Source organism: Eucyclogobius newberryi, unplaced genomic scaffold (assembly GCF_026437365.1).
Source record: "Eucyclogobius newberryi isolate DKJ021-1_F unplaced genomic scaffold, fEucNew1.0.hap1 SCAF_21, whole genome shotgun sequence".
In the NCBI taxonomy this organism is placed as follows: Eukaryota; Metazoa; Chordata; class Actinopteri; order Gobiiformes; family Gobiidae; genus Eucyclogobius; species Eucyclogobius newberryi.
The window spans coordinates 5,314,143-5,341,745 of record NW_027315846.1 but is presented as its reverse complement, the minus strand read 5'-3'; the positions used below and the strand labels follow the sequence as shown (position 1 = coordinate 5,341,745).

The 27,603-nt window shown below is 41.8% G+C and overlaps 1 protein-coding gene across 1 annotated transcript; it reads right to left on the bottom strand.

Annotated features, from left to right (window-relative positions):
- Positions 1 to 1,569: 1,569 nt before the first annotated feature.
- rin3 (Ras and Rab interactor 3) lies at positions 1,570 to 26,423 on the bottom strand. Its single transcript, XM_072457770.1, has 13 exons — positions 26,029 to 26,423; positions 23,984 to 24,092; positions 23,125 to 23,197; positions 21,369 to 21,460; positions 18,494 to 19,463; positions 17,621 to 17,801; positions 15,794 to 15,965; positions 13,450 to 13,571; positions 13,005 to 13,191; positions 12,021 to 12,152; positions 10,385 to 10,551; positions 9,289 to 9,433; positions 1,570 to 2,645 (listed from the first exon to the last, which is right to left on the bottom strand). Exons 1-13 carry the CDS (start codon positions 26,383 to 26,385, stop codon positions 1,612 to 1,614), a joined length of 3,741 nt encoding a protein of 1,246 aa, XP_072313871.1. The 5' UTR covers positions 26,386 to 26,423; the 3' UTR covers positions 1,570 to 1,611.
- Positions 26,424 to 27,603: the final 1,180 nt, after the last annotated feature.

Genomic DNA, 27,603 nt, shown 5'->3' with positions numbered 1-27,603 from the left:
TAACACTGTATAAAACATTCATTTGTAGTAATACTGCTCGGTTATGGCCCCGCTTTATAGGTCAGCTGTGGTTTTCAATCATCAAGGCGTGCTTAAAGCGAGTGAGCGTTTAAAAAGTAAACGGTAAAAAAAGTGCACGAATGTAAAAGAAACTGGCTTCATCCGTCGGTTGAAAGGTCATAGGGTCACATCGCCTTTGGGTCATAGGGTCATAGGGCGCCTGACTCAAAGGTGAAATGCTAAATATGCTAGGTTCAACATTCACATCTTCTCTGCATAATGCTCCCTACATCACTACAATGACATAAGGTTATAACATTATCAGATGAATTAGATTGATCTCTTATTTGTCTGTGAATATATTCTTTTATATTCTGTTTGGTTCAAAGTTAGCTTAGAAAAATCAATTTTCACTCTTCGATTATTAATATATTAGTTGCTAAAATAATCCGATCAGCACTTAGCGAAATGTAATGTCTATTTAAAATGTAAATTACCGTATTTTCCGCACAATAAAGCACACGGGATTATAAGGCACACTGTCAATGAATGGTCTATTTTCAATTATTTTTCCGGACTATAAGGCGCTGCTTTTTTCATAGTTTTGGCCGGGGTGTGACTTATACTTATAATATATATATATATATATATATATATATATATATATATATATATATATATATATATATATATATATATATATATATATATACTTATATACTTATATGTGATATTATCTGACTTATATGTGATATTATCTGTTATTTTCTCACACACTTTTCATTCTCCAGTGCGATTTATATATCGCACATATATTATATATAGAGGCAAACACAACTGCCTTATGTTAATATGAAATAAGAATAAAGATATCATAGTTCTAGCTATTCTTTTATCCATTTGGTGGAGTTGGCTGCATTAGTGACAAAGCTTCACAATCTTAGTGATAAAAGTTTGGTCTCGTATCGATTCAGTTCAACTAAAGCAGGAGTGTTCAAACTGTGTCCCGGGGGCCGAATGCAGCCGTCAGACTGTTTTTCCCTGGCCCTCAAGCCCTCCTGGTAAAACATCATCCTGAGAAGTACTTTTCATACTGCAAATTAAACATTTCCGCCATTGTAACCTCAATAACCAACATCTCGGCGTGAGACAGACTCGACATTAAGCGTCCGAGACTTAAATTGTGGCGCAACTGCAAAGCCTCAGATAAAAGCCATAGCAACCTGTCTGCAGTGTTGGGAAGTAACTAAATACATGTACCAAAAATATGCTTTTCGAATACTAATTTTGAGTCTCAGTCACTTTCCTGCCATTTCTCATGAATGCAGATTAAACTCTGCAATAAAATATCAAGTTTTAATATTATGTTGCATATTTACACTATAATATAATGTATGTAATGTAAACATATTCTAGTCTTCAAGATATAGTCCTCTGATTGGACCATTGATCAAAATACGCTATAAAAAACATTCTAATGCAAGTAATCTGTAACTAAATACAGTACATTTTCAAAGTATTCTTCCCAACGCTGCCTGTCTGTGGCCCTCCGCTTGGTTCATGTTACGTTAAAAAATTGTTACGATTAAAAAAAGCTTGGACGCCCCTGAACTAAAGACTGATGAGGCTCTCGTCTTCCGCGCCTTCTGCCTCGGGTTCCGCAGCCTCGGGTTCCGCAGCCTCGGGTTCTGCAGCCTCAGGTTCTGCAGCCTCGGGTTCTGCAGCCTCAGGTTCCGCAGCCTCGGGTTCTGCAGCCTCGGGTTCCGCAGCCTCGGGTTCTGCAGCCTCGGGTTCTGCAGCCTCGGGTTCCGCAGCCTCGGGTTCTGCAGCCTCGGGTTCTGCAGCCTCAGGTTCTGCAGCCTCAGGTTCCGCAGCCTCGGCGTCGCCCAAAGAAGTGCTCTCTGGAGGCGGCGAAACAGTCGGAGGCGGGATGGGGGGAGGCTCTTCGGGAGGAGCGCCAGGTGTGGGCGGCGGTGTGGAAGGTGCGACCGACGCTGGAGCGGGTGACGGCGAAGGCACGGGCGGAGGAACAGAAGGCGGACTTGGCACTGGCGGTGGCAAACTGGGGGGACGAGACGGCGGAGGAGGTGCAGGGTTGACAGAAGTCGGGACAGAAATTGGTTGGACACTTGGCGGAGGAGTTTTGGGTGGAGCCATCGTTGGCGGCACATTCGGCGGTCTGACTGGTGGAGGAACAGGGCGTGATCTTTGGGCAGATATCGGCGGTGGAGCACTTGGCGTTGTAGGCGTTGGTGGTGGCACATTCGGCGGTCGGACCGGTGGAGAAACGGGGCACGGTGCAGATCTCTGGGCACATATTGGTGGTGGAGCACTTGGCGTAGTAGACGGCGGCGGCGGCACATTCGGCGCCGTTGAAGGAGGCGTGGGGATTGGCGGCGGCGTACTAGGTGGAACCGTTGATGAGCTAAGCGCTGGTGGAGGCGCGGCGGGCGGCGAGGTGGGCGGAGGAGCAGGGGGAGGGCCTTTGGGTCCACTCCGAGCGGGGCGGGCGGCTGGCTGGTCTTCGGGGTGGAAGACGAAGCAGAAGGCGCCGGGCGAACAGCTGTTCTTCACGCAAAGCGCCATCTCAGTTGGCGCCAGCGGCCGGTGCTCGTCGTCGATGACCACGCTCAGGATGAAAGAGTCTGCAGAACAAACATGCAGTACAGGTGAGGGAGATGTCAGCACTGTTGCCATAGCGATTACCAATCGACTTTCAAACTCGATTTTTATACCGTTTTTTTCCGGATTATAAATCACACCTTTTTTCATAGTTTGGTCGGGGTGCGACTTATGCTCTAGAGCAACTTATATGTGATATTATTTGTTATTTTCACACCGACAACCGCAAGAGGGCGCTCTAGGCTCTAAGCGACGCAGAAGAAGAATCTGCACTTCCTCTTCCTCTGGAGTTTGTGGAGTTGTTTAGAAGTGACACAGAGGAAGAAGAATTCAATGGATTTAGTGATTTGGGGTAAAACTGATGCTTTGCTAAACTTGTTAGCATGTTCTTTATGCTATAGTTATCTGAATAACTGTTCATATGTTACGTTAACATACCAGACACTTACCACAGTTCTGTCTGTGCCTCATGTAGCTGAAGGTGTTAGCGTTAGCATACGTACACCTATTCACCATGTTCTCTCATCTGTTATTATTTTAAACTGCATTTCAAGATGAAATATCCAAGACCCAGATTTTTTCAAATAAATTTGCCCCAAAAAATGTGACTTATATTCCAATGTGACTTATATATGTTTTTTTCTTCTCTATTATGCCTTTTTTGGCTGGTGCGACTTATACTCCGGTCTTATAGTTCGAAAAACACGGCCAAAAGCTGTAATAATCAGGAGTTTTATTACAAAGTCCGCTTCCAGCTGTTTTAACCACTTGCGCCGCCTGTTGGTGTAGAAAGGTATTGTTTGTCGCCAGAGCAGGAAAGAGCGTTTACACTGGGGAAGCATTTGAAGTGGGGAGACAAGTCATCCCCCTGACTCAGGCACCGTGGTGGGGAGCTTGTACTGACGATAAAAAGCTTTGAAACGATGACATTTTCAACACAAAATAATTCAAATTTCTTTATTAAACCACGTGATTCATATTAGTTCTGATAAAGCTCAAGATAACTGTAAAACTGTTCAGGAAAAGGTCACATTTTGTATTGTTATTATGATGTTTTTAGTAGATACTTGCTCCAATTAATATTAATAATACTAGTTTTAGAATTGATTAGTATCTGATTTTTGATACTTTTGACAACTTCAGCCTTGAACAAATTGTGATAAAATGTGAATATATGATTATATTTCTGTGATGTATTTTATCTGCATAATAGTGATATTTTATCTGCATCATCAGTCTAAGAGAAGAACGGGTGTGTGACAAACTGCATTTGTTTGTGAAGGTATCATAAAGATGGGCCAAAGAATGTTGCCCCAGGGGGGGAGTTGCACCCCCCCTTGCAGGCTTTATCTCTACGGACAAATACAAAGTGCCTTGATGTGAGGCTGACCAATGAGAAATGTGACCCGCCTATTCCAGAATATCTAATAAAACCAACCAGCATGGGAAAAAACAGTGTGAGACGCAGGAGGATCACGCAGGCTGCTTACCACAGCTTGCGTGATCAGTCCCCGCGTTTTCTCCCATGCATGCCATACAAATGTCTGATGTTTCTGTGTCGTTTCATTTTCTATGTTGAATTGTGTTCTCTATGTGTTAAGGAATAGCATCTGGTGTATGTCTGATTCCATGACATTTTCTGGTCCTATCGAGCCGGATGACAAGCTGCCCTTCGCGGAGATTGACGGGTGAATCGGTGAAGTCTGTGCACAGCTGAAAGAAGTCCACTTTCCCCGTGGCCGCCCATCGCACCTCATTCTCCGCGAGGAGAGCGCGTCGTTTCGAAGCAGCAGGAGAACACAGGCGACAAAGAAGGTCAGACAAAAACTTTGTGTGTGAAAGAGTTAGCCATGAAACGTTTTATGCATAGGCTTTATGCAGGTGTTTAGTTACTCGCATAAAGAGGAGTTTAATATTTCTCAGTCAAAAATACAGGAGTTTAATATTTGTCATTGACAAAAAATACAGGAGTTTAATATTTCTCAGTCAAAAAATACAGGAGTTTAATATTTCTCATTTGACAAAAAATACAGGAGTTTAATATTTCTCAGTCAAAAAATACAGGAGTTTAATATTTACTCATTAAAAAAAATACAGGAGTTTAATATTTACTCATTAAAAAAAATACAGGAGTTTAATATTTCTCATTTGACAAAAAATACAGGAGTTTAATATTTCTCAGTCAAAAATACAGGAGTTTAATATTTCTCAGTCAAAAATACAGGAGTTTAATATTTCTCAGTCAAAAATACAGGAGTTTATTATTTCTCAGTCAAAAATACAGAAGTTTAATATTTCTCAGTCAAAAATACAGGAGTTTATTATTTCTCAGTCAAAAATACAGGAGTTTAATATTTCTCAGTCAAAAATACAGGAGTTTAATATTTACTCATTAAAAAAGAAAAATATTGGGTGGCTTTGTGTAGATACACACATAAAGGAGTTAAATTGCTCACCATGAGTTAAGTTTCTCACCGAAAGAAAGTAATGAAGCCTTATGCCGAGTTGTTACTGACATAAAGATGAGTGAATGTAAGTGCTGTGCACGAGCGAAGTAAGTAAGAGAGAAGTGTGAATGTGTGAATGAGGATTAATAAGTGATTAACTAACAAGTGTGAATCACAATTAATCATACAAGGGTCACAAGGCGTTATTCTGAGAGATCTAAAATTTGCAGTCACGGGTGAATATTAAACACCACATTTATGTCTGGAGGAATCTAATATGGAATTTTCTCTAGAAGCTTGACATTGACCGTGACTGTAAAGCAAGTAGCATTTCTCTCAGACGACCGAGACCAAATAATGCCAAAATTATCACCCCAAACTGTAAAAAGACAAAGGAAAAGTCATAAGAGGATTTTGGAGGGAGACTTCCAGTGTGCTCAGATAACATGGCAGAGAGGGGGAGATAAGGGGGGTCAACAAGGCAGGAGAAGGGAAAGCAGTTCAGAGGACGCTCTGAACTGATGAAATAAGTAAAACTAAACTCAGCTGGTTTTAAATTTTAGTATTTGAGAGCTCTGTAGAACAAATTTTGTTTTTTTGTTTGGATTGACAACAATCAATTATAAAGATTTTATTAAACTTGAGATGAAGATTAATTCAGATTTTCATGGATGGCCAATATTTTGGGGAATGTGATCACAGACAGGACACTTCCTGTCCCCGACATAGAAGACAAAAGTTGTGTTTTTACGGTATCGTGTTTTTTGTGTGCACAGAACAAAGCTACGTTATGTTTTGTTTTATTTTTGGACTTGACGAAAATTATCTTTTTGGACTTAAGGCATGACTAGATGAAAGTACAGGACGAAAAGACAGAAGTGTTTTTAAATTTAGGATCAAATGCAGGCACAGGCCTGGAAGTGATAATATGGGTAAATGGGTGACTACTGATGTTTTTGGACATAGAACGGGCAGTAAGTAAAGTGATAGTAAAAGTATATCAGTAACTTATTTATTTGTATTATCATGAGGAAACCTCGTATTGCATGTAGACGTAAGTGAGGGAATAAGTTAAATAGTGACGTCCAATGCCCTCCTTGGAAAGACATGAATGGGTCATTAACTAAAGACAACAGGACACCAAGTCATAAAGATAGTCAGAGATAACAGGGGCTATTGACTGGCAAAGAATCTGGAGGACTCAGGATGGAGCAGATGTTGTTATCTTTGAGTATCAACAGCAACACCTCAGGGGGGGTTGATTGATGGGTAATAAGGAAAAGTTAACATTAACAGGGAAAGAATTTGACATTCTAAAGGAATTACCTGAAGGATTGTGGAGATTCAATCAAGAATTGAATAGATTTAAATAAGACAATTTCATCTAAATTTAGACGTTATAGAAGTTATGAAAACCAGTGATAACAGGACTTAAACATTATAGGACTCAGGTCGGAGCCAAGAGGGGTTAGACTACAGGAAGGGCCTGGGGGGAGTAAAATAAATTTTACGAGACCCGCAGATTACCTGAAGATAGTGAAAACTATAACCAAGGGGAAGGTTTAGAATCATTTTGATTTTAATACACATATAGACTTGCTAGAACAAACTAATACACAATGTTTGTAAAGCACCACATGAGCAGGTGTGAGAGATTGAGTTTGGAACTCACCTGAAGCACATATAGAAGATTAGAACATATTACATTAGATGGGTGACCTTATACAGGCCACACCCACAGAGGAGATGTGAAATTTGATGTTAATATTCTAAGTTGTGAACTGACCCTTATGGCCAGCTCTACGGGGAATTATTGAGATAATTATTATTGTTTGATGTATTTGTATTGCACATACATACATACATACATACGCACGCACACGTGGACACCAGATTTTTAGAGTTTGAGACTTTTAGAGTTTGAAACATTTAGAGTTTGAAACATTTGGAGTTTGAAACAAATGGTGGTAAAACAGATAGGTTAGGGCAGTGTCGGATAACAGACACATAGACGGATGACAGACACACAGGGTGGGGGCCCAGCGCCGTGGAAGGGGGGCTCAGCCAGGGATGTGACCACTGAACTGTGAAAGGTCAAGAGGTGACATTGCGGAGTTGGAGTGACAGACGCAATTCCATCTCTTCCTTGATTACATCCTGGATTAGTGAACGTTGTAAACTATTTGGATTATTGAACTTTGTTTAAATGTAGTAGTTTGAGAAATGGGCAAAGCCATATCTCAAAAAGGAGGGATATGGACTAGTAAACAAATATTCCGAATCAATAATTACTACAAAAAAAAAAAATGTAAACAAGAAAACTGTTTGAAATACACTGAACTGTCGAAAAGACTTTGTTTATCACCACAGCAAGACGTGTTGGAGATGTGGTGTTTACAGAAACGAGCCAAATGGACGAGCAAAGTGGACGGAGCCACACCGTGTCGTCCTCACCAGGGGAGGACGAGATCATGGGTGCAGCAGACAACACAACACCAGATCCATAACATCGCAGACGCAGGACTTCGTTTGTATTCTTCGTTTTGTATGCAGAGACAACAAACAGATTCTACAGTACGCAAAGTACTATACTCTATACTCTGCTACGATAAACGAGAGCCAGAGGCTACGGTGCGCAGAGTACCATGCTCTGTGGAAAAAGAATCAACGAGTTATCATCTGTATTATGCACCGGACAATCGGGACAATCGGGACAATCGGGACAATCGGGACGATCGATCAACATACACAGAAATGGAAAATAGAGGGAAGAAAATAAGTGATCAACTTGAAAGGTTATGAAATGTGAAATGTATAATGTATAATGTATAATGTACAATGTATAATTGACATGACAGTAGCTGAAGAAGCACAATGGCATATTACACCACAGCCACTGTTGTTTGCACTAACTAAGAGAGTTTTTTATCTGCTACAACATAACTACATGTAATGTTAATGAGATTATGAATTGAGATGGGAAATGTACCAGTTCATATGTGTCATAGGTGTGACCGAAGCGAGCAGCGAAAGAAGGTCTCTTAAGGAACCAAGCGAGGACGTATGGTGGTGTGGGGGACACTTGTGGGACGTTGTGTCTATGTATCCCTTTTGTGGCCAGCCATGGTCATAACAAAGATCAGCATCACCCAGAACCATACCGCAGGGTCAAGGTCGAGAGGTTAGTGGACAATCTGGTCCCAGTAGCACCTGATACAACATTTTTGATTCTATTGGGGTGTCCAGAGAGGTCCCTGACGAGTCAAACTGACTGACCAGAGAGCAGCGGGTTTAAGGGCTTTCCGCTTGTACTTCTATATTTCCCATCACACCGCACAAAATTATAGACAAGATAAATTGTCTGTTTGTCAAATTACAGAGATTGACCAATCTGACTCAAAATTTAGGACAGTAATGCTGTAGAAATGTTGTGGGCCGAGAGAAAAGGAGTGTTTTCAGTGTTTGAGAACTGTGCATAACTTTTTGTGTGTAAAAGTGTCATTTTAACACCTATATGAAAGACATGTTGAAAACTGAAAAGAATAATGTGTTTAGCATATGAGACAGTAGAATAATGCTTTGATAAACAGGAGGGAAATGTGATAAAATGTGAATATATGATTATATTTCTGTGATGTATTTTATCTGCATAATAGTGATATTTTATCTGCATCATTAGTCTAAGAGAAGAACGGGTGTGTGACAAACTGCATTTGTTTGTGAAGGTATCATAAAGATGGGCCAAAGAATGTTGCCCCAGGGGGGGGAGTTGCACCCCCCCTTGCAGGCTTTATCTCTACGGAAAAATACAAAGTGCTTTGATGTGAGGCTGACCAATGAGAAATGTGACCCGCCTATTCCAGAATATCTAATAAAACCAACCAGCATGGGAAAAAACAGTGTGAGACGCAGGAGGATCACGCAGGCTGCTTACCACAGCTTGCGTGATCAGTCCCCGCGTTTTCTCCCATGCATGCCATACAAATGTCTGATGTTTCTGTGTCGTTTCATTTTCTAAGTTGAATTGTGTTCTCTATGTGTTAAGGAATAGCATCTGATGTATGTCTCATTTCTTGACACAAATTAACTTGTTTTCCATTCTTATAAGGTTTTAAGTGTCATTGTACAAGTAAAATGTTGTAAAACTTGTACGAAGCATAATATCAAATCGATGTGGTGTAAAATGCATGAACGTTGACTTCTAGTATCGTCACTGTACCTGGATCAAAGTGCCCGTGCTCGGATATCTCCTGTTCGAAGCGTGAGGCGCACTGTTCACGGAGCTGCTCGATTGAGGTCGCCGGGAATACGCCCAGAGTTTTGGGGTTTTCGTCCATAATCGGACAGCAGACGGTCAGGAAGTCCTAAAGGCACAGAAACGTACAAGTATAAAATCAAACTGCAGCATCATGAAAGGGAATCCTGTTAAGAAAAGGCTCAAAGCACGAGACAGATGTTTTGCTTTTCAAATTTATCGTATTTTTACATTTATTTCCACTTATTTCCATAAAATATTTCCATTTATTTCCACTTATTACTTGCCCAGTCCAAATTACAGGCTTGAAAATGACTCGTTATTATTGATAACACATAAAAACAGGTTAATTGCTCCGTATAGACCCCTTTGAGTCTGTAATAAAGTTTGAGACGAGTTCCATAAGTGCAACTTGGCTAATTCAAGGTTTCGAGTTCAGCCCTAATGATTACCGTATTTTCCGGACTATAAGTCGCACCTTTTTTCATAATTTTGGCCGGGTGCGACTTATACTTATACTTATATACATATACTCCGGAGCGACTTATGTGATATTATGACATTAACATGAAGAGAAAACTGGAGCTTAAAGTGCCCCCTACAGGTCGGACTAAGATAAATATATTTAAGTGTCAGACGCCGGTAAATATATTTTGCAGCTAAGATAAATATAGCTTGCTAAAAAATTATAAAAATCTGATCACAGAAGAGCTCATTTTCTAGGTTTGTCATTTCACTTCCTGTTTGTAATTGATGACATCACACTAGGAAATTACCCAACAAACATGAGGAAAAAACTCATTTAATGTTAATTTTTTAACATTTGACAAATAAAACCATATTAGAGCGACTTCATTTTGTTGAATTCAATTTTATAATGTCAAAAAAGTAGTTTATTTTGTGTAAATTCTGCATAAACTTTGACTGGAATCCCCAGTGTGATGTCACTTCCTGTCATGTTCTACACATTTCCCCACATTTTCCCGGTAAACTTGTTCCACTGTCGATCCTGACGGACTAACACAGACTTCAGACAGTTCATGGACGTCATGCTCTTTACCCGCACTGAAGTCTGGGCCGTGCTCTCCTTGTTGAGGGTTCTTCTTCTCTCCCAGCGGTGGATGGAGTCCTGCACCTCTCGACTGAGCTGCCGCGTCGCTGACCTCTGCTGGTCGAACGTCTTTATGTGCTCCAGCGCGCCGTACGTGGTGGTCAGGTAGTACGAGCCTGTACGCAAACACACACACACAGACACAGACACAGACACAGACACAGACACAGACACAGACACAGACACAGACACAGACACAGACACAGACACAGACACAGACACAGACAGACACAGACACAGACACAGACACAGACACAGACACAGACACAGACACAGACACAGACACACAGAGACACACACACAGACACACAGACACAGACACAGACACAGACACAGACACAGACACAGACACAGACACAGACACACACACAGACACAGACACAGACACAGACACAGACACAGACACAGACACACAGACACACAGACAGACAGAAGTATCGTGTGAAGTGTCACTTGCCAAGAACCACCAGAGGAAAAGACTTTGCTGCTCCAAGTACTGCCAGATCTAAACCAGGTCTATAATCGAACCATTCCAGGTCTAAACGTGGGCTAAACCCGGTCTAAAAATGGACTACGTCACTAAAATAGGACAAAACTGTTGATGAAGTTGACTCGACGAACACGAAAACTGAAAGAGTTTGACACGTACTGTAGTTTGAGACGCGCCAAGACGAAACAGTGTTTAAACAGGACAAAAGAGACTAAACATGATCTTAACAAGATGTCAATCAGAGATAAGCCAGGGTGAAGTCGGGATTAAACTATTTGAGTAACTAAAACAAGACAATTTGGACTAAAAGTGGAGCGTGAGCGTGTCTAAACAAGATCTAAAAGAAACAAATAGGACTTTAACCAGGTCTAAATGGTCTTAAAAGCTGACTTAACCAGGTCTGAGGTCTAAATGGTCTCAAAAGCCGGACACAGTTTTATTTTTCCCTGCTAAACTATAACTAAACTAGGATTATTCTGCAGGCTGTTCGGAATCGTCCAACTAAAGGACTAAATTAGTTCTAAATCTGGACAAAACTTGATTAAGTTTGTAAAACCCAGGTCTAAGCAAACAAAATGTGAGCTCAGGACTAAACCAGCTCTAAAACAGGACTAAACCAGCTCTAAAACAGGACTAAACCAGGATTAAACAGGACTAAACCAGGATTAAACAGGACTAAACCAGGATTAAACAGGACTAAACCAGGATTAAACAGGACTAAACCAGCTCTAAAACAGGACTAAACCAGCTCTAAAACAGGACTAAACCAGCTCTAAAACTGGACTAAACCAGGATTAAACAGAACTAAACCGAAAAAATTTGAACTATTAACCCTTAACTAACGCTTATTGGGTCAAACTGTACTGTGGGTCAAGCGTGCGGACACTTACATCTTTATGGTCTTTTAACTCATCGACCGTCCTTCAATATGTTCTATAAAACAGGACTAAACCAGGATTAAACACGACCGTCCTTCAATATGACTCACATTTTGGGGTTTTGGGTAATCAATGCTACACCGTGTTGGACATTCAAGCCTGACCAGTGCCGGACCTTTCCCCAGTGTAAAGTGTAACGTCCACTCGTCTCCCGTACCTTCTCCCAGGGTCAGCGCCGGGTCCATCAGCTCCATCATGTACTCCACGTCCAGCCGCAGATCGGACAGGTTACAGCGGGCCACAACGTACATCATCACGGGCAGGAAGTCGTCCGCGCCGTGAGCCCGCCCTGTGTGAACGACAAGCCCCGGTCAGCGGCGGAAATGCACCAAAATGTAGATGATATCGTGGTGAGAATATGCGAAGTTTGATTATCGAGTAAATTGTTTTTCCAATGGTATGAGGTGACATTTCTGCACTTTTGTGATTTATTTTACGGGCATTTCGCATTTGTCCGATAGATACCGTATTTTCCGGACTATAAGTCGCACGTACCTTTTCGATTGTTTTGGCCGGGGTGCGACTTATACTTATACTCCGGAGCGACTTATATGTGATATTATTTGTTATTTTCACACCGACAACCACAAGAGGGCGCTCTAGGCTCTAAGTGACGCAGAAGAAGAATCTGCACTTCCTCATCCTCTGGAGTTTGTGGAGTTGTTTAGAAGTGACACAGAGGAAGAAGAATTCAATGGATTTAGTGATTTGGGGTAAAACTGATGCTTTACTAAACTTGTTAGCATGTTCTTTATGCTATAGTTATCTGAATAACTGTTCATATGTTACGTTAACATACCAGACACTTACCACAGTTCTGTCTGTGCCTCATGTAGCTGAAGGTGTTAGCGTTAGCATACGTACACCTATTCACCATGTTCTCTCATCTGTTATTAATTTAAACTGCATTTCAAGATGAAATGTCTGTTCTTGGTCTTGGATTCTGTCAAATAAATTTCCCTAAACAATACGACTTATACTCCAGTGCGACTTATATATGTTTGTTTTCTTCTTGATTATGCATTTACGCTGGAGTATTCGTCCTATTGTGAGGGAAACATCTAAAGCTCTCTAAGAACCCAAAGGAACGTGAACGCCCCGCACAGAAAGACCCCCCTCGCTGCGCGGCGTCTGCACTGACCCGGCGAGCTGACCGCCATGGAGTCGTAGATGACCTTGCAGGCTTTGAGCAGCATCTCGATCTTCCTCTGCGGCGAGTACTCCAGGTGAAGGTTGCTGAGTTTGATGCTGATCTTCTCCATGGCCGACGCCTCCGGGACGGAGGTGGTCACTCCCAGAGCGGTGGTGGTGCTGCCCAGGACGACGGACTGAGGAGAAGAGACGTGAGGGAGGTGTGTTTGAAGAGGACTAAACCAGGGCTAAACCAGGACTTAAGCAGGACTAAAACAGGACTGAACCAGGACTAAAGCAGGACTAAAGCAGGACTAAACCTGGACTAAACCTGGACTAAACCAGGAATAAAACAGGACTGAACCAGGACTAAAGCAGGACTAAACCAGGACTAAAATAGGACTAAAACAGGACTAAACAAGGACTAAACCAGGATTAAACATTTGCATTTGTACCTGATTCTGGGCCAGTTTCTCGAGGCTTCCACTCTCGTTGTGCAGTTTCTCCAGACACTGGTAGATTGGTTCTCTCAGTGGTTTTAAAACACTTTTACACAGAGCAGCTTCTGCAATACTTTCTGCAAAATGCACAATCAAATCATGATTAATGTTGGTAACACAGATCACATGTCATCTCACATCATGCATCATACTGAGAAAACATGCCTAACCACATGCACACGCAGGATTTCACTATATGACTCAGAAATACTACAGTCTATAACCCTGATCGCAGTACTCAGCCATCTGCCTGTTGTCATGGAGATGTTAGTACTGTTCCGTAATGCGCCATATGCTAGTTACAGGTCAGATCTGTGGAGAGTAGAGCCTGCTCACAGTAAGAACACATGTCTGTCAGGCTGTTTTTGACAATAAAATCACCTGCAATTAGATCCATTGAAGTGAAATGCTGCACTGTGGGACATTCAAGGCAAATCAACATCATCTTCACGGGACAAGCAGATGGCGGACCAGCCACCAGTCAGTTACATGTGCATTATCTTAAATCAAACTCTTTATTTCTTATTATACACAGAGCTTTGCAACAAATTAGATTAGACTAACGTAGATCAGAGAAACACAATGTACTGCTCTGTAGCTTAAAGCAATAATAATAATTTGTCCACGTCAGTTAAGGACGTTAAGATTATACACATTCAGTTAATCAACAATCGTGATTATTCAGGTGTAATATAATCGTAAAATGAAAAAAAAAAATTCTGACGATTTTAGAGGCAAAATTGTCTTTTCAATTCAATCTATCTAAACAGACCTAAATGTAAAGAACTATTTTATCTGGCTGTTTGGCTGTTTTGTCTGGAAAGTTCAGCTTTGTAAAGCCGCTCACACACTTGAGGAACAGTACCATAAAAATTAAAGAAAATTGGTCATAGTCTCAATAATCGTGTTTTTTTAATACAATAATCATAACACTAAAATTTTATTTCTTATTTTTTTCCATTTTTTTATTATTATTTATTTATTTTAAAAATAAAAAAAATTAAAAATGTATTGTTTTTTTTTCTTTTTTTCTTTTATTTATTAAAAATATATATAATATATATATATATATATATATATATATATATATAGTAGAAAAAGCTTCAGTTGTAGTCATCTGGACTCAGTTAGAAAAAATAAACGTTTCGACTCTCATCCAAGAGTCATTGTCAATAAAAGAATTTAGATCGAGAACTCCGATATTAATACTGTTCTGTGGTAAGACCCGCCCATTGGGCGGAGCCTTTCTGAAGTAGAAGGAGTTGTTTGTTTCAACAGAAACTCCCCCCTTGTATCTACCGAGCTAGCCTATTCAGAATTTTAATGGGCTATTAGAATCCTCTTTGTCTTTGTGAGACCCTGGCTCAACCACCCTGAGTACCTGCTTAGCATCTACATGTCCTGGTCCTGGTCCTCTACCTTTCCAGGGGTTCAGTATCCCATTATAAATAACAGGAAGATTAAATCTTAGCCCTCCATTTCTGTTTAAAGAAGGTCTTTCTTTTTTAACAAAAATAGCTTCCTTGACTCCTCTTTCAAACCATCTTTTCTCCCTGCTTAAAACCTTCACCTCACTGTCTTCTTTAAACAGAAATGGAGGGCTCAGATTCAATCTTCCTGGTATCTATAATGGAATACTGAACCCCTGGAAAGGTAGAGGACCAGGACCAGGACATTTAGATGCTAATCAGGTACTCAGGGTGGTTGAGCCAGGGTCTCACAAAGACAAAGAGGATTCTAATAGCCCATTAAAATTCTGAATAGGCTAGCTCGGTAGATACAAGGGGGGAGTTTCTGTTGAAACAAACAACTCCTTCTACTTCAGGAAGGCTCCGCCCAATGGGCGGGTCTTACCTCAGAACAGTATTAATATCGGAGTTCTCGATCTAAATTCTTTTATTGACAATGACTCTTGGATGAGAGTCGAAACGTCTATTTTTTCTAACTGAGTCCAGATGACTACAACTGAAGCTTTTTCTACTATGGAACACGCCTGGACGAATGAGGGATTACACCGACATATATATATATATATATATATATATATACATATACATATACATATATATATATATATATATATATATATATCTTATAGTAGATTAGAATAGATCTTTAATGCATGCCCTTTTTAAATATATTATGTTCTTTTTTATCATTGTTCATTGTTTTATGTTGCACCGAATCAAAGGACATTGAATGTCTAGTTTACTCTCTAGTTTACTGAAGAATGATCGACCGACCGTATGTAATTTCTCTTTGCATCTGGCTGTTGTTTTGTCAGTGCTTCAGACGTTACCGAGTTTGTCCTGCGCGTACAGGTGCTGCTGCTCCATCATGGCGTGCAGCTCCGTGCTCTGCAGCAGGTAGATCTTCAGCTGAGTCATCATCTGCCTGATCTCCTGCAGCAGCTCGGTAGGCGAGGCGTGTCTCGACATGGTCTCCAGGGTGAACGTGCGGTGCTCCTTTACCTGAGCACATGGCACAATCAGAGCAGTGAGACCCTCGAGCCTTTCCGTCTCGCAAAGTAGGTCTGAAGCCGAGAAGCTGACCTCGCTTGGGCTATTTCGGGAAGAAGGAAGGAAGTGCTACGTCTAAAAAAACAGGGATAAAGTGTGCGGTTTAAATAGGACACGAGGACGTCTATCTGCAACGTGAGAAGGAAAACTGTTTAAATGTACCACCTTTATTGAGCTAACAACAGCAGCTGCTAGTTTCAAGGTCGAGATGCCCGTTAGTGAAGGCATTTTGAGTGTCGATGCGTCTGATGAAGGTGACTGCAGGACACCTAGTGATGTCACACGGTGGAACGGAGCATTCTGAGCTCCGGAGATCGCTTTTAGTCATTACATTGAGGTCAAAAAGCTTTAGAACGAAGATGATTTTGAAAGATATAGGCCTTTAAAACATCTTCTTCTGTAATTCTGATGGAGAAATTGGATGGAGACATTTAAATTTGTCTTAATTTATTAGTTTTTTGTTTGATAAAAAAGGAAAAAAACTCCAGGGCACATGAAGCATAAAAAGAAATCTCAAACCCACATATATAAAAACCCCAAACAAACATATTTATATTTCTTTTTTGTGGTTATTGGCCTTTGAAGGTGCCCTTGAGTGCCTTTTACGTTGGCGTCTCATGTTTTGAAACCTAAAGAAATAAAGTACAACCAACACATGACTTTCTCACGTGTTCCCTCATCAAGATTTGTGTTAGCGTTCCATCTACTGGCAGCAGAGAGAATGGCCGCGGAGAAGAAAATAGCTTCCCCCGACATGCTAATGTGAGTGGAGGAAAGAAACGCTCAAGACGAGTCTGGCGATGATTTGTGGACTTTCTGGACAGTCCGCCTATGACGTCAAAAAGTGGTGAAATTTGAAACCAAGTGTTTTTGTGAGGCTCAGAGAAGGAGCAGAGAAGATGACCTCGTAAACAGGATTCATTAAATAAACATGACCAAATCTAACTCTAAGTATGTTTTTGGTGTGGGAACAACGTTATAACATGTTTAAAAACTCCAAAAAGTATTTTTTGGAGTTTTTTCCATTCTATACGTGGTACCTTTTTACATAGTTTTGGCCGACTTATACTCAAGAGCGACTGTGATATTATTTGTCGTTTTCACACTGGCAGCCACAAGAGGGCGCTCTAGTCTCTAAGCGACGCAGAAGAAGAATCTACACTTCCTCTGGAGTTTGTGGAGTTGTTTAGAAGTGACACAGAGGAAGAAGAATTCAATGGATTTAGTGATTTGGGGTAAAACTGATGCTTTGGTAAACTTGTTAGCATGTTCTTTATGCTATAGTTATCTGAATAACTGTTCATATGTTACGTTAACATACCAGACACTACTCACGTAGCTGAAGGTGTTAGCGTTAGCATACGTACACCTATTCACCATGTTCTCTCATCTGTTATTATTTTAAACTGTATTTCAAGATGAAATGTCTGTTCTTGGTCTTGGATTTTATCAAATTAATCTTCCCCAAAATGCGACTTATACTCCAGTGCGACTTATATATGTTTTTTCTTCTCTATTATGCATTTTTTGGCTGGTGCGACTTATAGCCCGGAAAATACAGTATGTATCCTGAGTTTACGTAACCACCACATAAAGACCACTCTCACCAGATTGCCGAAGTAGCTGGATGGGTCCCGCGCGAGCTCCACGATCTTCTGCGTGAGGCGTCGGTCGTGGCTGATGAGCCCCGTGAGGACGGTGGACAGACGGTGCCGCGCCCGGTCCAGGATCACCGTGGTGGGGGTCCGCTTCACTCTGGGTTTAGGGCTGCGGCTCTCCGGACCGCAACTGCAGACGAGCAACACAACTGAGGCTGGTTTCATAGTCGGGAGTGCAGCATCGAGCCAGAGGAATCAGGCCGTGAATAGCTTTGCTGCACATTTTAACATGGAGCATTACCCATCGCTGCCACTAGAGGGCATTACAAGCGTTGTCATGGAAATAAAGAGTGTAGCCCAAATGTATTTATATAGATGTAAAGAGAGAGTTCTAAAATGTTAAAAAATGAATCCCATTGTAGCTGAAAACCCCCCAAAAACATAATTAAGCATAATATAGAACTAAAGGACTACAATGCTCGCTACATTTTTAATTGATTGCCAAATAAGGCTGCAATTAACAATTATTTTAGTAGTTGAAGTCGATTAGTTTTTTCGATTTGCACATGTAGACTCTTTAAACATATTTTTAACCAAATAAAGGTTGAAATCTGGTGACTGAAAGCTTCTATATTGAGAACATTTGTGTATTATTGATAACAAATTTGAAATTTCGATTGAATATTGCTGCTATAATTGTTAAATAAAGGTCTTATCCCGTTTGTTTTAGAGTCCAGATTACAATTATGATGATCAAATACGACTATGATCATTTTGTTGTTGTCGACTCATCACAATTAATCGATTAATCGCCGCGGCCCTTTTACCTTAGAACCATTTTAGAACCACAAAAGCTCTAATGGTGTTGAACTCTGATCTGACCTTTGGTCCGGTGCCTCCGCCTCCTCGTCTGTGCTGCTGGTGGAGGCCGAGTCTGCGTCCGTCACCAGGACGGCGCCCCCCTGCGGCGAGTACAGCGACACGTCGGGCCGGCGTCCCGGCGATGGCGGGGGCAGCCTGCTCGCTCCCCCTGGACCCCCCGCTGCCCCCGCCTGGGTCGGACCCGCCGGCGACTCGGGGGCCTGCGGTTTGCGTCTCGGCGGCGGCACCGGGCGACTCGGTTTCTTGACCACCGAAGATTTTTGTTTCCCCTCCGTCGCATCCTTCCCCGCGTCCACCTCTTCCCGTTGCTGTTGGCAACCGCTCTCCTTTTCCGATCGCCCTGGCCCGATTCTTTCACTCAACTCTCCCGGCTCCGCTCCGACTGCCCCCTCTTTTTCATCCTGCTTCGTCAAATGATGTCCCTTCTCTCTCTCCGTCCCCTCCGCCCGTTCTCTCTCTCCGTCGCTGCTTTTCCTGGAGGAGCGGAGGGGAGCGCGAGGCAGTGGCGGGCCCGCTCTGCTCTGAGGCATAGGGGGCCGCGACGGGGCATTCGCCGTGGGCTTTTTCTCGTTTTTCTCCTCGACCGCTTTGGCTTCGTCCTTTCTATCGGCTGTAGCGGGCGCTTGTGTTGACGGAGCGCTCGAAAACAAGAGGCCCATCCCGCCAGAAACGCTGGGCGGTCGTCGTGGCGGCGGGCGCTTGTATTTCATCTCCGAGCCGCGGTGGGGTTTGTCGTGACCCCTGACCTCCGGGTCGACCTTCTCCGGGGCGTCCCCGTTGGGCAGCGGCGACGCGGCGGCGTTCTGGGAGGCAGTCGCGTCAGCTTCGGAGGCAGATGCATCGGGCTCGTCTCGTCTAATGGGGTTTCCCGCGACGACAATTGGATTCAGGTGCAAATAGGTTCCGCTCGGTTCCCCGCCGCCGCCGCCGTCCACCTTTGATTGGAGATGCAGGTCGGATGTCCAGAAGTCTGAAAGCAGCAAAGACGACATCACATTCACCGTTTAACTGTCGGATTTGCAGATTTGCTGACCTGGTTTGTGGTTCACGTCTCTGTAATTACCGAGCCGTTCATGAAACAAAAACTGGCACAAAGTTCAGCGTCCTCTCTGACAGCAAAGATAAACAAAAGTGAATCTATTTCCTCACGATTGCGTCAGAAAGAGGTGCCATTGTTCAACTCCCAAGACGTGATTTTTTTCCTCTCAGTTGAAAGCGCCCGATGTGGCAAATTTACGGAGCCAATCTCGACCAAACAATGATAAGATTCAACATTTGTGAATGATTAAATCTCCCATAGAGTTACATAGAACCCTGGCCTCCGTCTGAGAGAGCGTGAACGCAGCCGCTTTGGATTGCAAAGCGCTCTATTCCCATTGCATTCTTTTCATTGATCGTTCTCTTAAATCTGAAAAGTCACACTTTTACTGGAGTGTAACGGCTCGAGTGGTGACTCTGTTGTACGTTCTTAGTGGTAGAGAAAACTAGAGCAGCCACAGAAAACGGTCACGGACGCAGGGAGAACATGCACACTCCACGCAAAAAGGCCTCAGTTATTTAAGTCTGAGAATTGAACGTAGGTAATGGTAAAAATTGGCCTTACGTCTACAAATGTTGCTCTAAAAACTGCATTATCACTTGACCTTGATTGATCCTGGTTTGAGGCCAGTTCTAGTCCTGTTCCAGTCCTGTTCCAATCCTGTTCTAGTCCTGTTCCAGTCCTGTTCCAATCCTGTTCTAGTCCGGTTCCAATCCTGTTCTAGTCCTGTTCTAGTCCTGCTCTAGTCCTGCTCTAGTCCTGCTCTAGTCCTGTTCCCGTCCTGTTCCAGTCCGGTTCCAGTCCTGTTCTAGTCCGGTTCTAGTCCTGTTCTAGTCCTGTTCTAGTCCTGTTCCCGTCCTGTTCCCGTCCTGTTCCAGTCCTGTTCCAATCCTGTTCTAGTCCTGTTCCCGTCCTGTTCCCGTCCTGTTCCAGTCCTGTTCCAGTTCTGTTCCAGTCCTGTTCTAGCCCTGTTCCAGTCCTGTTCCAGTCCTGTTCAAGTCCGGTTCCAATCCTGTTCCAGTCCTGTTCTAGTCCTGTTCCAGTCCTGTTCTAGTCCTGTTCTAGTCCTGTTCTAGTCCTGTTCTTGTCCTGTTCTAGTCCTGTTCCAGTCCTGTTCTAGTCCTGTTCCAGTCCTGTTCCAGTCCTGTTCAAGTCCTGTTCTAGTCCTGTTCTAGTTGTGTTCCAGTCCTGTTCTAGTCCTGTTCCAGTCCTGTTCTAGTCCTGTTCCAGTCCTGTTCCAGTCCTGTTCAAGTCCTGTTCTAGTCCTGTTCTAGTTGTGTTCCAGTCCTGTTCTAGTCCTGTTCTAGTCCTGTTCTAGTCCTGTTCTAGTTGTGTTCCAGTCCTGTTCTAGTTGTGTTCTAGTTGTGTTCTAGTCCTGAAGGACACGTATTTCAGATTTCATTGGGTTTTTAGGTCATGGCAATGATTATTTCAGTTGTCCACTTGTCAAAAGATATATTATAATATGTAATTAGACATTTCAATTACATTATCAGCAAAATAAAGGTTTAAAATTGTGGCTAATGGCTTCTGGATTGAAAATATTTATGAATGAAGAGAATTATTAATAAAAATCAGCAATAATTTACTCTTTTTTGATATTCTATAATAATGTTGCTGTCTTTGTTTTTAAAGGTATGTGACATGTGTTTTGTCTTGTTGAGTCTGTATTGTCCAGTTAATGATTATAAATGATCATTGTAATATATATACACAAAACTACTGCACTTTATCGCCCCAAACAGCATTACTTGTAGAGGACATTGTCGTAACATTGCGCACTGTGAACTTGACCTTCGTTTATTAGTCCGACCTTCCCCATTCAGCTGTGTTTACCTTTTCCAGCGGCTGCAATGACCTCGAGCGCCTCTCTGTCCGTTGCCGTGGCGATGGCCCTGGGAAACCTCAGCGACACAGGAAGGACGTCCCTGAATCAGAGAAGGACGACAAAACGGTAAGCCCCGTCTGATAAGCAACTATAACAAATAGTTTATTGAGGGTGGTTGAGTTCACACATTCACTGCATCACAATCAGCACTAAACTAGAACTGAACCACAAAGTAAACCTGCTCTAGATCAGGGCTAAAGCTGCTCTAGATCAGGGGTAAACCTGCCCTAGATCAGGGGTAAAGCTGCTCTAGATCAGGGCTGAACCTGCTCTAGATCAGGGGTAAACATGCTCTAGATCAGGGGTAAACCTGCTCTAGATCAGGGCTAAAGCTGCTCTTGATCAGGGCTAAACCTGCTCTAGATCAGGGTTAAACCTGCTCTAGATCAGGGCTAAAGCTGCTCTAGATCAGGGCTAAAGCTGCTCTAGATCAGGGCTATAAACCTGCTCTAGATCAGGGCTAAAGCTGCTCTAGATCAGGGCTATAAACCTGCTCTAGATCAGGGCTAAAGCTGCTCTTGATCAGGGCTAAACCTGCTCTAGATCAGGGTTAAAGCTGCTCTAGATCAGGGCTAAACCTGCTCTAGATCAGGGCTAAAGCTGCTCTAGATCAGGGCTAAAGCTGCTCTAGATCAGGGCTATAAACCTGCTCTAGATCAGGGCTAAAGCTGCTCTAGATCAGGGCTATAAACCTGCTCTAGATCAGGGCTAAAGCTGCTCTTGATCAGGGCTAAACCTGCTCTAGATCAGGGTTAAAGCTGCTCTAGATCAGGGCTAAACCTGCTCTAGATCAGGGCTGAACGAGGACTAGAACAGGACTATACCTCTAAAAAGTTTCAGGCTCTTTTTCAGCCTATTTTTGCCCACGAAGCTGTTGTTTCGCTCAAATTAATACTTTATACAGCAAAATGCACTGAAAGTAGTTTCTCCGTTGTTGCGGCAGAGCTTAGCTAGCTTGTTTGCTTGAAATTTTGGACAGTTCAACTGCCAAATAACAATGAACTTCCTCAACAAACGCACTCAAAAACATCTTATTTAAGGAGAGAAAGGTAATGAAATAAACTTGTGTACGATCCCAAAGTCTGTGTCAGTGATACATGTGATGTTAGCTGCAGTGTTCCTGTTGTTCATCTGTTTTTCTAGCGTTACAACTGTGGCATTACAACTGTTGCATTACAACTGTAGCGTTACAATCGTAGCGTTACAATCGTAGCGTTACAATCGTAGCGTTACAACCGTAGCGTTGCAACCGTAGCGTTACAACCGAAGCGTTACAACCGCAGCGTTACAACCGTAGCGTTACAACCGCAGCGTTACAACCGTAGCGTTACAACCGCAGCGTTACAACCGTAGCGTTACAACCGTAGCGTTACAACTGTGGCATTACAACTGTAGCGTTACAACTGTAGCGTTACAACCGTGGCGTTACAACCGTAGCGTTACAACTGTGGCATTACAACTGTAGCGTAACGGTTTACTCAATTTTTATCGGCACAAACTAAATATTTATCAGAGTTGCAGACTTTTACATTGGTTGGATTCGTCTAGTTCTAGATTGTTCCAGATTCCAGCAGCTCTTTCCATGTTTTGGTTGTGTTTTGAGCGTTTTTTGCCCCTCAATGCTAAAATCCCGACTGCTTATTATCGTTGGTGTTAATAGAACAGATTGTAGAGCGTGTGGTGTTTTCGGCGTGTTTCCATTACCTGCTGACACAGTAGAACGAGACGAGTTTAAAGATGTCGTCAAAAACCAGGAAGGAGCCGTCCAAATGGAGAACTGTGAGAGGAAACACAGACATGTCTTACTTGCATCGTCCATGGGTGCAAGAGTGATGAAAAACAAACACTGTTGCCATAAGAGGTGGGAACTATATCGGAAACATTGATAATATTGTTTTTTGGATTTTCTACATCTTTAGAGCCGTCACTAGAAAACGGAGCCTGGCTCTGTACGGCTGCTCTGATTGGCTGAGGTAAAGCTCCCGTTGTAACACGTCAGTTAATAACACATTTTCTTCAATTTTTAAGTTTTATATGTGTATTTTGGGCTGAAAAGAAGCACGTTATGGACAATAGTTACCACCACAGAGCTGCTTAGCCTCCGCTGTGCGTTTTAACTCTTAATACCGTCTTTTCCGGACTATACGTTTTTTCATAGTTTTGGCCGGGGTGCGACTTATACTTATATTTATACTCATATACTTTTACTCCGGAGCGACTGTGATTATTTGTTATTTTCACATTTGCAACCCGGTGTGACTTATATGAGTTTTTTTCTTCTCTATTATGCATTTTCTGGCTGGTGCGACTTATAGTCCGGAAAATACGGTATTTGAACTTGAATGTACTTCCGGAACGGTGTGCTCCATTGCGCCGTCAGAGAAATGAGTAATCACAGAGATATGGACCACAAACCAGGCCAAAACATCTGCTTTTCAATGTCAAACAGCAGATTCTACAGCTCAGTTTCAAACGTGTGAAGCTCACGATGTTCTGAGGTCACTGGAATGCATCGCGTCACTGGAATGCATTGTTTTGTGTTTTTATGATTGAAAGTTCGTACATGTCCCGTGACGTTTCACCGTCAGGCTCTGCACCGCCGGCTCGTGTGGGTCGCGCGCTCGGACCGACAGCGTCATGCTCGTCTCGTCTGCGCCGTGAACCAGGAAGACCTGAGAATGTCGACACACACACGGGCACAGATGTCAGAGGGAAAACACACACACACACACACAGATGTCAGAGGGAAAACACACACACACACACACAGATGTCAGAGGGAAAACACACACACACACACAGATGTCAGAGGGAAAACACACACACACACACACACACAGATGTCAGAGGGAAAACACACACACACACACACACACACAGATGTCAGAGGGAAAACACACACACACACACACACACACAGATGTCAGAGGGAAAACACACACACACACACACACACACAGATGTCAGAGGGAAAACACACACACACACACACACACACACACACACAGATGTCAGAGGGAAAACACACACACACACACACACACAGATGTCAGAGGGAAAACACACACACACACACACAGATGTCAGAGGGAAAACACACACGCACGCACGCACGCACACACACACACACACACACACACAGGCAGCAGGAGTAGAGCCACATCAAACAAACACTGCTGTTGTGTCATTGAGTACGACACTTGGAGCACGGACTCAATTTGAAAATAAACAAATTTGACAAACAATGGACAAAATGGGACTTAATGCCAACTTACTTATCTACTTTTATTCTTTATTTATCTTTATTTATTATTATTATTACTATTAATTTGTATTTATGTTCTATGTATGTTTTTATTGTTTTATTTTTCTCATGAGTTCTCTATGGTCCTGCTCAGCTCTGTTTTTTGTTTTTCGTTTTAAATTATATTTCATTCCACTTTATTTTATTTATCTTTTTTTTAAATTAAATGAATTGTATTTATTATTTTTTACATATTTTATTTTATTGTATTTTATTTTACTATTATATTCATTTGACTATTTTATTTATTATTATTATCATTATTATTATTATTATTATTATTATTATTAATTTGTTTATGTTCTATGTATGTTTTTACTGTTTTATTTTTTTCATGAGTTCTCTATGGTTCTGCCCAGCTCTGTTCTTTTCTTTTTTTGTTTATTATATTTCATTCTACTTTATTTTATTTATCTTTTTTTTTTATTAATTTAATTGTATTTATTATTTTTTACTTATTTTATCATATTTTGTTTTACTATATTATATTCATTCCACTATTTTATTTATTATTATTATTATTTATTAATTTATTTATGTTCTATGTATGTTTTTATTGTTTAAAAAAAAAAAGACAATTCATATTTGAAGGCAGCAGGCGTGGAAGAAGTACTTAATGTAGTTACTTACACAGGACCAAGTAAAAGTAGCACATAGAAATCTGCTCAGTAAAAGTATTGGAAGTATGTGTTTAAAATGTTTGGATTAAAAAGTAAAAGTCATTCAACGTCTCAATATTTCGACAGTTTTTATATTTATATTTTTGTTTGCTCAAAGCCAAGACTTGAACTCAAAATCTAAATTTGAGTAAAAAGTACAAATATCTGCTCTTACACAAAGTTGATACAAGTGTAGTTTATATTCGACTGGCCTGTTTTTTTCTTTTCTTTTTAATTCAAATATTCCTAGAAAACTTAGAAGAAAAATGAAACCATATTGTATTCATTTCATTGTATTCAATTCATTTGTCAAAAATGCCCTGTTTTTTCATGTCGATTGTCCTTTTTGGAGTTAAATTAACTGTGAATAAACACGATTTTCGATCAGTCAACAAGTCAAATGATTATTTCTATTATTGCACATTGACACCTTTTACATACAACCAAATAAAGGTTGAAACATTGTGACTGAAAGCTTCTTTAGAGAGAATATTCACAGATAAACTGTGTTATTACTGAAAATCTGGACTTTCAGACTCACTCCCGCCACTGTCTTTGTGTTTAAACAGGATTTAGAGTCTGTAAAGTCCAACAAACAATTACAATGATCAAAATGCAACTGCAAAACGACGAGATCCACTTTACCCCGGGCAGTTCCTCCTTCAGGATCCCGAAAACCCGCTCTTGACTCAGTCCCGTCCGCCACGTCGAAGCGCTTTGCCAAACCTTGTCCATCAGACCCGGCCCCGACGCTTCCGGCGACGTCAACGGGTCGAACGCGGCGGCGCTGGAAGGGTCGGCCGGCGTTTCGGGCGTCGTGCTGGCGGGCGAGGTCGGGCTGGCGGGCGTGGGGGACAGAGGCGGGGGCAGGTTCGGGGGAGGGTTGAAGCAGGGGGTTTTGAGCGACGGAGAGCGAGGGGAGCTGGTGGCGGGCGGTTTGGGGGTGGGAGGCGGTGGGGGTTTGGGTCGGAATGGTCGGGACGGGTTGGCGGAGGGAGACATGGGAGACGGAGGAGAAGCGAGGGCGATTAAAGGGCGGGGCTGCCTGCGAAACACAACGAAACGGGGTTTAAAATACAAGAAAAAGAGAGGAACTTCGGACAATAACGTGTTTACGGCTCAAATAATAATAATAATAATGAGCCGTTTTACCATATTTGGACATTGCATGGAATTTACGGCTGTAACTAACGATTATTTTCATAGTTGACTACTACTACTACTGCTTACCGTATTTTCCGGACTATAAGTCGCGCTGGAGTATAAGTCGCACCAGCCAAAAAATGCATAATATAGAAGAAAAAAACATATAAGTTGGACTGGAGTATGAGATACGGTTTCAAGCATGAAAATAACAAATAATATCACATATAAGTCGCTCCGGAGTATAAGTATATAAGTATAAGGGGCACCCCGGACAAAACTATGAAAAAATGTGTGACTTATAGTCCGGAAAATACGGTATTTTTATTGTACATTATTGTTCATATCTAAAGGAGCGGAGCAAAAAACAAATCATTTCATACGGTGACATAAAGCTTTAGTCATTGGTAAATGTACTCACAGTGGAAAGAGGAACCCACTTTTACTCAAGTAACAGTAAAAGTATACAGTATATAAACTTTACTCCGAGCACAACTTCTTGAAAATGCTACTCAAGTAAATATAACTGATATCGATGTCATTGCAACGTTTTAGAATACTTTTTAACACAATAATTACAGTTGTATTAAAACAAAAATGCGCACGCTTCAATTATTTACAAGTCAAACTCCAAAAACAGAGCTAAATTTGAACTTTATAAGGAAATGACTCATTAAACTTAACTTTGACTATTAAAAAACGACATCTGTCCGGTGGAGAACGTTGGCGTTATTGCGATACATGACAGTTGGACTCCGAAAACACGTTACTCTTTGTGGCTAGGTGTTTTTTATCTTTATTTTTAATTTAGTTAATTTTATTTGTATTTCTGTCTGTGTAATATCTTTGTGATTTTAATGCATTTTTCCTGCTGTGAAGCACTTTGAATTGCCTTGTGTAAACTTTGCCTTGCTTACACTGAGTTTGTTGCGATATTGATCGTTGCTTTAGCCATTGCTGTAACATCCATCATTTAGCAACGCCTTGTGTAGATGTATAGCACCCTAAAAGTACTGCTACTTTTCAGTACTTCAAACGTGTAGCGCTGTGGAAAGTACACGTTCCTGCTCTTTCGGT